Source organism: Lepidochelys kempii, chromosome 1, assembly GCF_965140285.1.
Source record: "Lepidochelys kempii isolate rLepKem1 chromosome 1, rLepKem1.hap1, whole genome shotgun sequence".
NCBI classification, from domain to species: Eukaryota; Metazoa; Chordata; order Testudines; family Cheloniidae; genus Lepidochelys; species Lepidochelys kempii.
In genome coordinates, this window is record NC_136380.1 from 309,378,956 (window position 1) to 309,393,840 (window position 14,885).

A 14,885-nucleotide genomic window follows, 5' to 3' on the forward strand; every position below is an offset into this window, starting at 1 on the left:
CAAACTCTGTTTGCTAAGTCTCCTTACCCACTTGACCCACCTTATAGCAAGTTACATACCTTCAATTTGTTTGAACTTACAACTCCTATGTCACTTGCACTTATCAATGTTAAGCTGCCAATGTGTCTTCCAGATAACTTGGCCCAGAGATGTCCAATTATGGAAGATAGTGCACGTATCTGAGGGGTTTCATCAGCTCTGGCCATATAACTACTGTAACCGGCCGCACTGCAGGGGGTCACCCTGGGTAGGTCTACACAGCAAAGAAAAACCTGCAGCTGGCCCATGCCAACTGACTCAGGCTCGCCGTGGGTTTTTCTTTGCTGTGTTGTAGACATACCCTCTGATTGCTGTGGAACAGCAGTCCCCTAGATGGCTGGTAGCATGCTGGGCATACCACAGGCTCAGCGGCAAGTGCTGGAGGAGCTCCAAGCTCTAGGCCCTTCAGTCTCTAGCCGTTGGTGTGTTTCCATAAACACAGCATCGGACAAATAGCGAAGGATGCCAGCAATAAATCATGCAATTAATGATTGCTTTAAGTTACAAACCAAAGATAATCCAACAATCCCTAACACAGCCCCAGAGGACAGTCCAGTCCAGGGGTAAGGAGGTGGGGCCCCTGCAGTCTGGTGCCAAAGGTACTCACTCCAGGCCACTGCTCTCCTGCAGGCAGTCACACACTGGCCTGCATATCCCCCAGCTAGCGCCCAGTCCTCTTGTCCAGCACCTATACTCCTAGTCAGGCCTGTCCATATGCTCATCCTTCCCTCTCCATGCCCCTCCCCCCAGTCTGTAGGATACTTCCGGGTTTCTATCTGGTGCAACTGCCACTGGACCCTTTGCCAGCAAGAGGCTGCTTTTGAAACTGGCTCCCAGATCCCAACCTGTCTGGCTTTCTCTTTGCCACCGGCTCCCAGCCAGCTGCCTCCAGCTTGTTGCTCTTTATCTAACACAACCTCCAGGTCCCCTGTGGCCTCCTTTCTTGTGCTGGAGGGGTTATGGATCCCCCTATTGATTGGATGTTGCAGTGGGAAAGTAACGGTGCTCATTACTGGGCACCGTTACTTTCCCACTGCAACATCCAATCAATAGCAGGTTCAGACCTAGCCAGCAGGTTCAGACCGGTCTCAGAAAGTAGTTGTCAATGAGAAATCATCAAATGGGGATGTTCTAGTGGGGTTCTGCAGGGTTCTAGCCCCAATGTTGTTCAACATTTTCATCAGTGATCTGAAGGTAAATATAAAATCATTGATGATAACATTTGCAGATGAGACAAAGATTGGTGGAGTGGTACATAACATGAGGGCAAGGTAGCCATACAGAGGGCTCTGGGTTGCTTGATAAGCTGGGTCCATTCAAACAAACTGTATTTTAATATAGTCAAATGCAAGGTCATACCTCTAGCATAAAAGAATTCAACCCATACCTCCTGAATGTGGGGCTGTATTCTGAAAGCAGAGACTCTGAAAAGGATTCAGGAGTCGTAGTGGACAAGCAACTCAACATGATTTGCCAGTGCAGTGGTGTGGCAAAGAAGGCTAATGGGATCTATGGATGTATAAACAGGGGAGCACTGAGTGGGAGTAGGGTGCTGATTTTACCTCTATACACAGCATTAGTGAGGCTGATACTGGAATACTGTGTACAGTTCTGGTGTCCACATTTTACAGTGGGTGTTGAAAAATTAGAGAGGGTGCAGAAAAGAGTAACAAAAATTATTGCAGGCTGGAAAAAATGCCTCACAGAGAGACATTAAAGAGCTTGAGAGGTGACTTTATTATGGTGTATAAGGTACCTTCGTGGGAATAAAGTACTGGGTTATAAATGGCTGTTTAACCTAGCAGAGACAGGCAGAACAAGAACCAATGGCTGGAAGTTAAACCCAGACAACTTTAATATAGAAATAAGGCACAAGCGTAACAACAGTGAGGGTGATTCACCATTGGAGCAAACTACTAAGGGGAGTGGTGGATACACCATCTCTGATGTCTTCAAATCAAGACTGGATGCCTTTCCAGAAGAAGTGATTTAGTTAAACATAAGTTATTGAGCTCAATACAAAAGTAACAAAAGTAAGTAAGATGAAATTCTACAGTCTATACAGGATGTCAGACTAGATGATCTAATGATCCCTTCTGGCCTTAAAACCTAAGAATATATGAAGATGATTTGAGCCTCAATTGCATCCCAACTGAAAATGTAAAATGGCTGATCCCAGCCCTAAAGGAATCTGGTGACAAAGACCAACCAATTCTAAATAATAGTTTTTCCTTTAACTGAGAAGTTAGAACAAATAAATCAATAACCACTTACAAGGCTTGATTTAATGTTCTAAGCCTGCCACTGCAGAAGCAGCTACCAGTACCTTGTGCAGAGAGGATGCTGCCGGAAGAGAAACAGCCGTTGTAGACGAGAGGCTGTCAAATACTGAGGACCAGGACTATACTGCAAATTTTTGCTGGCTGGCTAGGTTAGTAGGGGGTGTGAAGAGGTGTGATCTGTGCCCAGCACAGCTGTGCCAGCAAAAGCCCTTATTGTAGATATGGTTAAACTGGCAAAGGTGCATTTTTACTAACAGAGTTTGTTTCTCCAGAGCGGGGATAGGTGGGTTGCAGTTGGCACCAGCAAAGTCTTCCCAGTGTAGAACTGGCCTCATGAAGGCTGAGCACTTTCAGGTTTCTTCAACTCTCTTCAGAGCCTGAGGGCTTTTGTATATGGCGAGTTAATGTGGAGCAAGCCAGGGTGTGATTCTGTAGCGCACTGGTTGGCGATCCACTAACTTACCTTGTAGATCCTGCTACTAGGCACTAAAAGTTTTGTAGTGCATTTTGACATAGTGCATTTGAAACAAGAGTCTGTCAAAGTGCACTAGGGAACGTTTAGCACACGGTAGTAGGGTCCACACAGAGAGTAAGTGTATGGCAAGCTGGTGTGCTGAATAAGTCACATCCCGGCTTGCTGCACATTAACTCACTGTATAGACACGCCCTTAGTTCTATTAATTTTCACTAAAACCGAGAGGTAAAATTTTGAAAAGCACGTAAGTAACTTAGGGCACATCTACACTTAAAACGCCGCATTGGTGCAGCTGTGGCACTGTAGAGCTTTAATGAAGACGCTTTAAGCCTGTGGAAAAGAGCTCTCCCATTGGCTTAGTTAATCTACCTACCCAAGAGGTGGTAGCTATCGCAACAGGAGAAACTCTCCCACTGACATGGTGCTGTCTCTGGTGGGGCGGAGGGGGAGGTTGGTATAACTACGTCACTCAGGGTGTGGATTTTTCACACCCTTAAGCGGTGTTGTTATACTGATAAAGGTTAGTGTAAACCACATCTTAGGAGCCTAAGTCCTATTTTCAAAAAAGGACATAGGCATTTAACAATCTAAATCTCATTGACTTTCAGTGAGACCTTAGCACCAAAGTCACTTTTGAAAATGGGACTTAGGCTCCTCAGTCACTGAAGCACTTTTGAAAATTCTGCTCCACATCTTCTCTGTCTCATTTTTATGCATTACCCACTTGAATTATGCTTCCTTTCCTAACAAGGATTGGCTGCTACGAGGAAGGAAAACTAGGAATGAGCCCAAATTAAAACACTGGATCTGGACATTCCCAAATTTTTCAGGCAAAGCAAAAATACCAGTGTTTGCTAACTGGAAAAGGTCTAGCACAGGAGCAAGAAATACTATTTTCAAGCTTCCAAAATAACAGAGTTAAAAATTATTAAAACCTACATGAGACAGAACTAGACAGTCTCATTAATTAAGTATTAAGACTACCTTAGCCTGCTGGCAAAAATATGTAGGAGAGTCAAAAGACATTTTGCTGTTTTCCAGGGCAGTGGATTGTGCCTTGCCTCAGCTGTTCTGACAACAGAACCTGTGACTGGCGAGAAATAATATGGCAGCCACACAACTGTCAGTATTCTGTCCTGACTAAGCCAGAGCTCCAACAATGTGTAGAAGGCAGAAAGGTATGCAACCAATTTATCTCTTTCACCTGCTGTATCTGTAACAGAAGATAAGTCATCCATGTCTTTTCACACTGAACTTTATTGGCCTGAAGTTCTTTACAAGTGTGAAGAAATATGCATTGTGATTGGTGTATAAAAAAATTGCTTTTCATTACATTGCTAGAGGAATGTTAGAAGGGATTCAAATCACAATGACAAAGAATGATTATGTAGAATTGAACCCCTTATAATGTATATTTTTATGCTGCCATTTGACACAGACCTTCAGTTGATATTAATGAAATTTCAAGACATAACAGATACATGGCTATGAAATACCTGTAGTGCATTTGGCTGTAGTAAGCATGTAAGCCTTACAAGTGAAAAATAATTTGCATTGGTGTTAAAGACTGACATATACTTTGCATGCAAGCTTTGTTTCTTCTGCTGTATACCTAATGCATGCCATTGCTTGTGCATACTAATCTTACAAAGTCTTCTTGCACATTCTTTTCTTATAGTGAAACTTCTAAGGTGATTGCTTGGAAACACAGTGTCTTCTTAATAGGCATGGTATGACTATATAACATTTGAGAGAGATCTCTGAGCTGAGATTCAGGTACAATTACTGGGAATACAAGTGTCCAGAAAGTAAGTAATGGTTATAAAGATTTTTGACATTATATGTCCTAGGTTAAAAAAAAGTCTTTTGGATTAAACCAGAGACTGTCTCTATTCATAAAAAATTATAATTACTCTTTTGTAGTTTTCTTCCTTCCTTTCTTCTTAACTGGCCACTTCTCAGCCAGCACAAGGTCCTTCATTGCAATCTGGCTTCTTTCTCCCTTTGGTTTTTTCCCTGAGATGGGGGCTCTTCTGGATTGTGCAAATCCAGCTGTGGGACAGATTCTGCTGTCAGTTATACCCACATAAATTGGAGTGGCTCCATAAAGCCATTTCATTTCTGGGTCAGGTGCTATGGAGAATACTTTCCCTAATTTATGGTGTATCTAGCTCCAAATGTCCCCTTTCCTAAAAGAGAAGAGGGCCTGGGACACTGTAGACAGTTCCCAACAGAATAACAGTCTGATATTATCTTAGAGCAATCGCTGCTGAATGATCTAGGACAGGCTCAGGGCCCTCACAGCTGGAGCAATGTCATGGTAATACAGGGACAGTTTGCCAAGGACTGAAATTTTTTTAAAGTTAAAATACGCTTTTTATGCAAGTGTGAATGTACACTTTGCCACACTGTTTCTGAGTCCTTAGCCTCTGGGCTCAATTCCAATCTGAGTTACACTGGTGTAAATCCAGATTAACTTTATTTCAATGGGGAAAAGAGGAATTCACTGCTTCAGGCAGTGGAGCAGTACTGGAGTCACTCCACAGAGCCTTCAAAGCTCTAGCATTCCCTTTCATGGAGGGCATGGATCAGACACAGTGCATCAAATTCTCCAGCTCACCCCCAGTTTAGTGCCTGTTGCTGCACTGGGAGCCTCCATAAAATTAGACTCCATATCAGGCTGTGGGTAGTGGATGCCTTCCGTGGCTTCTCCAAGTCCTTCTCCCATATGAGCAGCAGAATTGTGCCAGAGAGTGGGAGTTGGATTTGCCCCTCATGTACAACACCGTCATCTTTGGAGTAGTTGTGGTCACAAATGCAGAATTTGATGGCCTCAGCCTAATCCTTAAGGTATTTGGCAATTTGTTCACATCAATAACCCACCACAAGTTTGCCAGCGAATCAAAGGCTGTAGATAACAAGGGAGCAGCATGTCCCAATGAAGGTGCATTCCCAGAACTGAGTTGGGAAGTGTACAGAGTGCCTAGTCACGCAGTGCGTGACTGACCAGTGCAACACTCCCTCCCTCTCACCAGCACCAAAATCAGTCCCAACGTGTGTTAAGGGGTCCATTAAAATAGAAGAAGTATGCATGCTTGAAGTTCATGAGCCTGATTCTAATCTCAGCTCTGGAGGTGTAAATCTTAAGTAACTCCATTGAAGTCAGTGATTTACACCAGTGTCAGATCAGAATCAGGCCCCACGTAAACTACAGTGACTCTCTATTAATGATACAGACAGTACAAAACAGGGGGAGTGCAACCAGGTGGCTCACCCCTTAATGGCTGAAGGTTAGCCCCCGCCCTGATTACAGAATGAGCCCCTTTGAAAGGAATCTGGTGATTCCAGTATAAAAGCAGCAAGAAGCTGCAGGGGGGATGTCCAGGAAATGGTGGCTGTCTCTGTAGAGTGTGTACAGAGAACGAAGACTCCTGCAGAGCCCTGAGTCAGCAGGTAGGAAGGCACCAGTGGGGAGGGCCTGTAAAGAAGGACAGTCTCCAGGCAGGAAGCAGAAAGACAGACCCTGACAGAGGACAGTCTGTGCCCAGCTGAAACTTGAATGAGGGCTGGGAGAGTTTGTAGGGTTGCCAACTCTCCAGGATTGTCCTGGAGTCCCCAGGAATTAAAGACTAATCTTTAATTAAAGATTATGTCATGTGATGAAATCTCCGGGAATTCCTCCAACCAAAGTTGGCAACCATAGGAGTTTGTAGTTCTCTTTTGAAAGACTTTGTGTTATTTTGGATTCTCAAGAGAGAGACACTGAACTGGGGTTGGAGCCTGGAGGGCCAATGGACCCGAGCACTGAATAAACTGGACCCCAGGGGGAAATGTATAAGTTCCTTATAATATACTGTGTGGAGTTTAAGTCCTGAAGAAGGAACAAACAGAGGGAGGGCAGTACTGAAGTACCCCTGGCCCCAAGGAGGTGCTCTGGGTGCAGTTGACCCTATTACAATAAGCAATTAGAAAACTCTGTAAAGCTAAAAGATTTGTCAAATAACCTTTCACGGGGCAGCAGAAATCTGTTGACTGGATGCTCCTGTCTCAGCACAGACATTTGTTTGAGACCGTTCTTTTAATGGGTCTGTTCTTTGTTAAAATCTAATTTCTGTGGCATTTTAGCTTTTGGTATATTTCTCCTGTACACCTTAATTTCTCTTTCCCTCTGGTATTATTTTTATCTTAACATTGCTGTGAAGCATTTTGGGATAATTTGAGCATAAGCGACTAAATCAGATAAGGGCAGATCCTGGCTCATGTGAGTAGATGCTCTGCAGTAGGAGGGAATTGTTCCCATGTGAGTTGGCTGAGTGGGAACGGCCCTAAAGTTGTATTACATGGGACAGTCAGGGACTGATCACAGTTAGGTCCCTTTGCACCACTCTGACAGTGTAAAGGGGCCTTGGTGTAATGAGAATTGGGTCCTAAAAACTGTGTTGTTAATTAGGTGTTCTTCAAAAAGGACTTTATTAAAGGTTCTGCATATTTTAATGCACTTATATTTTAACAGTTTTGTTCCTTTTGAAAGGTGTTTAAGTGGACTGTATCAGTACTATGCATATTTTTTGTGAATGAACATGTTTATATCACATGACATCATGATAACCATCATTTATATATTTACATCTCCCAATTCCTAGTAATTATTCAAACTGTTATGTACGTTAGAGATCTCCACAAGTGCTTAAAGCTAAATTCCACCCATACTAATGATATGTTCGTTTCTATAATACAATAAGCAAAATATTTCAAAACTGAAATGTATAGGGAGATTAAAAGAAGAACAAAGGAGCAATATACGTATACTGTACCATACATAAAAATGATGGGTCTAAATTAGTTGTTGCCACTCAAAAAATAGATCTTGGAGTTATTGTGGATAATTCTCTGAAAACATCCACTCAATGTGCAGTGGCAGTCAAAAAAGTGAACAGAATGTTGGGCATCATTAAGAAAGGGATAGATAATAAGACAGAAAATATCATATTGCTTCTGTATAAATCCATGGTATGCCCACATCTTGAATACTGCATGCAGATGTGGTCGCCCCATCTCAAAAAAAATATATTGGAATTGGAAAAGGTTCAGAAAAGGGCAATGAAAATGATTAGGGGTATGGAACGGCCACCATATGAGGAGTATTAGTAAGATTGGGACTTTTCAGCTTGGAAAAGAGACGATGAAGGGGGAATACGATAGAGGTCTATAAAATCATGACTGGTGTGGAGAAAGTAAATAAGGAAGTGTTATTTACTCCTCCTCATAACACAAGAACTAGGGGTCACCAAATGAAATTAATAGGCAGCAGGTTTAAAACAAACAAAAGGAAGTATTTTTTTCACACAATGCACAGTCAGCCTGTGGAACTCTTTGCTGTGAAGGCCAAGACTATATCAGGGTTCAAAAAAGAACTAGGTAAGTTCATGGAGGATAGGTCCATCAATGGCTATTAGCCAGGATGGGCAGGGATGGTGTCCCTAGCCTCTGTTTGCCAGAAGCTGGGAATGAGCAATAGGGGATGGATCACTTGATGATTACCTGTTTTGTTCATTCCCTCTGGGGCACCTGGCATTGGCCACTGTTGGAAGACAGGATACTGGGCTAGATGGACCTTTGGTCTGACCCAGTATGGCTGTTCTTATGTTCTAAAAATGCCCAAAATACGTCGAGCGTTGGGCGGTGGGAGAGGTTGATGTAGAGTGCTGCGCAGTTTCTATTGCCATTTGTTGAAGATAAATGAAGACTCTGCATAATTCAGTCATGGCTCCCCCACTCAAAAGTAATATGTTCATCTGATCTATGTACCTATCTATTTTAGAATTTTGTATGAGCTCCCTCACCACAGTAAATTATAATACCGAGCTGTTCTATAGCAATTTTCATCTCTAGAGCTCAAAGCGCTTTACAACGTATCATTATCCACATTTTACAGATGTGCAAACTGAGTCACAGAGAGGAAGTGACTTGCCCAAAGTCATCCAGCAGGCCAGTGGCAGTGTCAGGGACAAATCCCAGGTCTCTTGAGATCTAGCCCAATGTTCCACCCACCCAGTCACATTGCCACCGTAGTATCCGAGCTCTGATCTCAAGTATATCTCATACATAAAACCTTTATATATAAACAGCAAAAATGTTGTTTTTTTTTATTTTGCAACTTCTCTCTATATATGTCTGTATATACGTGTGTGTGTGTGTGACTAGCATGGTTGCCTTAGCTGGAACAATGGCCTCAACTGAATTATCTTTGGAAGTCTCCCATCAAAGTACTAACTTGGCCTGACCCAATTTGACTTTTGAACAATGTTAATCTTGTCATAAGGCACAAAATAAACAGGCTTGGACATGGTTAGCATTTGAATAGGAAAAGCCAGTTTAGGCAGGAAGTGATGTTCATGATGTTCATGTTGAAAGCTTTCCTCTGAGTCAGTACTGAACTAAAGTGCCTCAGTATGGTGTTGCTGATACGGTTCTCCTGAAGATGATTGCTTACAGCTGAGATGTAATACTGAGGACCTGAACATCTATGGTTGTGTTAAATCCCTACAGCACTAAAAAGTAAAGAAATAAATAAAAAGTAGGGACGTTAATTCCAATGTCCCATGTCAAATTCCAGTGAAAATACTTTACACAACAATTCAGGATAGAAGGTAAAGAATTTATTTTTAATGTGTCTATGCACTGGTAACAGCTGCTTTGCTTAAGGGACCGGCACTTCAAAGACAGATTAAATGAAATAGGTTGCATGAAGTTTGTAAATAACTTTGGCCTCTTTGAGTGGATGAAAGTCAGCATATCTAAGAACATCAGATATACATTGTAAGATCGTTATTGTGGCTTCTTCACGTTTCATAGGGAAACAATAGAACGCAGTTTTAAAATACAATAGAATGCATTTTAACTTTTCTTTTATTCACATTTCTAAAATACAGTTCTGTTGTATTGTGTCCATCCATGCTCTACTGTATTGTGTGCGTCCCATAACTTTGCTATAAATAAGACATAGAGAAGAAATGGGTTTTAGTTTTTTCTTACTTCAACATATTTCTTGTCTTAAAATCTGTGCTTATTTCAGAGGTAATTTATAAAATATATTCAGTTCTTTATAACAGAAATCTAATTCACCCTGGCTATGTTTTCCAAGTTTCTTTGCTTTGTCATTTAACTACTTTTTAACTTCATGTGTGAGTTAGTTCCGTTTCATGTGAACTTCAGACCACCTATGGTGAAAGAATAAGACACAAATTGGTTGTGACATGAAACAGGATATAAATTCCCCAAAACAGTTTATGAGGGGACTTATTTTACTTTATGGTGTGTTAGCAGCACTAATCCATCACATGTTTGCATTTCAAACACAACAAGCAGGAAAGTGATCTAAAATATTGAAACTGAAGGAGATTTCTGCAGGGAGGGATTCTCATTCCGCCAGCTTCTAGTATCTGTAGTCTCTTTGCCTTTGAACTCCTGGTTAAGGCAAATTGACTGCAGGCTACATTACACAGTAGATTCTAGTCACTGGGGGAATTACGTATGCCTAACCTAATTATATCAAAGAAATGAGCAATCAAAATAGAGGATAAATTCGTATTACATCTGTGTGACATAACCCCATATAACTGTGTCATTAATGAGCGTTCTCTGTAATATTTATGAGATTTATTAAAGCATAACACTAATTATTGTACAAGGTAACTTTTTAAAAGATGTCATGGGAAAGAGATTCTAAGAGCTAACTAGCCATTCAATTAGCAATGCCCAGAAATCTGACCTAAATAACCAGGAAAAAAAGGTTGTATTTTGTTTATCATTCAAAAATACTATTTTGAGTTTAGCCCTGTAATTAAATACCTGTGGGCCACGTGTAATTAAGAACAGGAAATATGAAAAGGCAATATTTGTTGAAGTACTTGAAATTCAGCTGTTAAAACAGGTACTCTAGTTTATGTTTTCTGAATAATGTCTTAGGGTTAAGTGGTCTTTTGGACTTAAAGGTGTTTAAATTTTGTAAATGTGGTTAATTTATAATGATCGGTTTGGCTAAAAAGTGGAATTCCACGATTCTTACACAATTTATTGAAGCCTGTTTGGTCATAATGGGAATCTTTCACACTAAACCTTTGCAACGGAAGACACTGAAACACATCTGTCTCTGCAGAAACGTTGCACTATATGAAGTAAAAATGTGATCCTGTGGTCCTCATGCAGATAAAATTCTCATTTATTTGAAGACTGCAAGGCACAATAGTAAAGAAACCAAGATACAGCACATTATAAACACAATCATTCATTTGTGAATGTCACACAACTAAGTATACGATCTTATATACAGCCCCTCTGCTGAGGTATTTCCATTATATGCTACAGGCCTGATGCAGAACTGGGGTAAACTGGTGCAACTCAACTGGAGTAAAAGGTGCTATGGCTACTGCACACTTGATTACATTCAGGGCTTAAATTCATCTGGAGCTGTCTGGAGCCCAGCTCCAGTAAATATATTCACAGCTCTGGGGGTCCACGAGCTGGTTTCAGGGGGTCCACAGGGCGCTGCAGTTGAAGCCTAGTGCACCTCCCACGGGGCTGAAGAACTGAGCCCCAGCACACTTCCCGCAGGGCTGAAGCCCCCAGCCCTGGTGCACCTCCCACAGGGCTGAAGCCCCCAGCCCTGGTGCACCTCCCACAGGGCTGAAGCCCCCAGCCCCGGCGCCTCCCGCAAGGCTGAAGCCCCCAGCCCCGGCGCCTCCCGCAAGGCTGAAGCCCTGACCCCTGGTGCTCCCTCCCCCCCTTCCCCCTGCCATGAGGCTAAAGCCCTGAGACCCCTGCCTCACAGCTGAAGCCTGGAGCCCCGCCACCTCATAAGGCAGAAGCCCCTAGCTGCACCACCCCACCCCTCCCGCAGGGCAGAAACTTTAATAAAAATCATTATGTGACAATTTATTTTTGTGAATGCTGTGCAATTTATTTTCGTGGTAATTATGGGAAATTAAAATATTTTCATACCGTATATGGAGAGCAGCAGCAGCCCTTTGTAGGCTGGCAGACGACAGATATGGTCGGCTGACGCAGGATGTAAGCAAGCCCGTCTTTCTGACGTAATCAACAAGGGTGAAGGTCACTAGGTAATCTCACCTGATTTATGTGTATGGTTAACTTCTGTGTACAGTACTCAATTCCCCAGCATGAGTCCAAAAAATAAAATCACTGTTTTTTCACAAGAAAGAGGAAACTGATTCAGAGGCCCGTGGGGAAGTTAGTGGCACTGTTGTTCGTCAGGATGAAGAAGCAGTACAGAGCATCCCTGATGAGCAAGAAGAACATGATGACGAACCAGAAAGTGGCAGGAGTGACCTACTGCTGTGTTAGTCAGGCAGCCAAAAAAAGGATTTTTGTGAAAAAAAACCTGTGACTAAATGTTAGAAGAGGTAAGCTCGGTTGCAGCATCTGTGTAAAAGTACAGTCTCTCAGAGTTATGAGCAGAGGTTAAAGTTTGAGCTAATTCTGATGTTTAAAGCTGTGGGGACAGCAAATTAAAACAAATAAAATCTCTGTGGAAAAAGATTTATGAGCACAGAGTCACAGAAAATATTCAGAGTGAGGCAGAGAAAGATATATTGACAGCATGTCAAGTGCCAGGGCAGTCGCAGCATACTCAAGCTACCTGGGGAGTATTCCGTGCTGTGTGCAAAATCGTCCCTCCTACGATTTTGAAACAGAAATTGATCTGTGGAAGTTAAACAGACTAAATATGGGGCGAATTCTGCACTCAAACGTCATCTGCACTAGCATACAGCAGCACATTTGTGGAGGAAATGAAGAAAAAAATATTTAAACATTTAATATCTCATAAGTTCAGAATCACAGCAATGGTTGATGAGTTAACTACTTTGAGCCAGGCTTCCACTCTTATCACCTACATACGATTTGTAATGGAGGAGATGGAAGAGCATACAAACAGGTTTGTTGACCTAATCGAGCTTCCTGTCACTGATGCCTCAACCATTGCCAGAATCTTGCTGCAAACGTTGGATGCAGTGGGATTCACGGAGGCTTACTTAAAGGAACACTTGGAGGCTCTTGTTTGTGCTGGAGCCACAGTCACACTAGGTCAGAAAAGCGGAATGGCTTCTACAGCTGCGTTTTCCAAAAGTAATTGTCTGGCACTGCTCCGCCCACTGACTGGAACTCTCTGTTCATGAGCTCATGTAGGATGTTCATGGAGTCAACCACTTTAAAGTATTTATGGACAAACATGCCTCCCCTAAAAGCGCAAGGGAACTTCAAGAATGTGCGGCATCTTTGCATGTAAAACTCTTGAAAATTGGGTGCGTTCCGGGAACACAATGGGTTGCATCAAGTAGCTGTGCAATGAAAGTGTTCTGGAAGAATTACCGTGCTCTCTTTCTTCACTTCCAGCAGTCAGTGGAAGCACAAGGTAAAGAAAAAGACATTGTTCTGTGGACTCCAGAAACACCTGACATCTACATCATTTGTATTTAATTTGGGCATACTTTCTGATGCTCTACAAAATTTAGCAGAACTGTTACTTGAGCCTCAGTTCAGGGAAATTAATATCCAAAGTGCACAAGACAAAATTCTGAGGCAGATTCATGTTTTTGAGCAGAGAGTGCAAGAACCAGGGGAGCAAGAGAGGCTTGCGTGAGAAGCCGAAGCTGGGATGGAATTCAGGGAATCGCGCTGAACACAGACACAAGAGGCATCATGTTAATCAACTGATCCCAATTCTACAGAAGTTTGGCAAACCAGCTGCAGCATAGGCTCATAGACAAAACGGATGAGCAGCTTGCTGCTGATGTCAAAGTTCTATATCCTAGGAACTGACCACAGGATGCCACCATACTCCATGGAGAATGTGAAGTCAAGGCTCACTGCCATAGGTTGCAATTGGATGAGAGAGCGGTAGTGTATGGGTTCAGAGAATACAAGGACAGTCACCAGAAGGCAATGCCAGCTCCTGTAAAATCTCTTGTAAAGTGCTTCAGTACCATGCTGACATAGGCGCTGACTCCGTGGGTGCTCCAGCCAAGCTCCCCCACTCCCCCGCAGCACCTCCCACCCGCGGCCCCGCTGATTAACTCCTCCCTCTCCCAGTGCCTCCTGGCCACTGCAATCACCTGTTCTGCAGCATGCAGGAGGTGCTGGGAAGGTGGCTGGAGGAGCAGGGATGGGGTGGTCTCGGGGGAGGGAGCAGAAAGAGGCAGGGAAGAAGTGGGGCAGGGCAGAGTGGGGCAGGAGGAGGTGGGACGGGGTGGGGCTTAGGGAAATGGGTGGAGTGGGGGGAAGGCCGGGGCGGAGTGGGGGCAGGAAGAGGCGGGGCAGGGTGGGGGTTTGGAGGAAGGCTGGAGTGGGGGTGGGCCCTGGGGCAGAGGGGAAGAGTCAAGCAGCCCCCCGGGGAAAGAGGAAGTCGGCACCTATGCATACTGATAACATCAGTTGAATGTGAATGGGGTTTCTTGCACATGAACATAATCATGACACCTTTCCAATCATCTCTGAAAGTGCAGACCATATCAGTGCTACTTTTCATTAGCGTGGCAGGACAGTCTCCTGCAAGGTTCAATGCTGAGCTGTGTATGAGATCCTGAATCAGGAAAGGAAGACATGCCACAACTGATCTGAGGAGCAAGGTCAGGGAACAAAAAAGTATGAAAACAACATGATACAGCTGTGGAACCTCGTCAAGTAGCTTTTTGTTTGTCTAGGAGGCGGAGATGTGGGGAGCTCTGGGAAATACTTTCTGAGAATTTAAGCCGTGATTAAGTTGATTTACGGAATGCTGGTTAATAGAAACTCCTGGTTAACTGAGGCTCATGAATGTTTCCCAGGGCCATATTCCACTCTTCACTGGCCTCCTGATCCCCCAAGCCTTCAGTGAAAAGAATGCCAACTTACCAAAGAGTGGCTGCTTTGAAGGTTGTGCTCCGAGGGTCCCATGCTCAGAACACAGTGAAGACTGACCAGCTTTGCAGAATGGGGATTTCAAAAGGTTGTGCTAGTTGGAGCCCGGTTCTTTAAAACCTGTAGTGCATGTTGGCCTTCGTTTCATTGTGTTCTTAACTCGGGGGGCCTCC

The 14,885-nt window shown here is 43.3% G+C and overlaps 1 protein-coding gene across 1 annotated transcript in view; it reads left to right on the forward strand.

Annotated features, from left to right (window-relative positions):
- CPED1 (cadherin like and PC-esterase domain containing 1) overlaps positions 1-14,885 on the forward strand; it is a 216,742-nt gene that overhangs the window by 178,075 nt on the left and 23,782 nt on the right. The window contains exon 19 of the mRNA XM_073328194.2: positions 3,838-3,974. Coding sequence (XP_073184295.2) covers positions 3,838-3,974 — 137 coding nt within the window. The remainder of the gene's footprint in view (positions 1-3,837; positions 3,975-14,885) is intronic.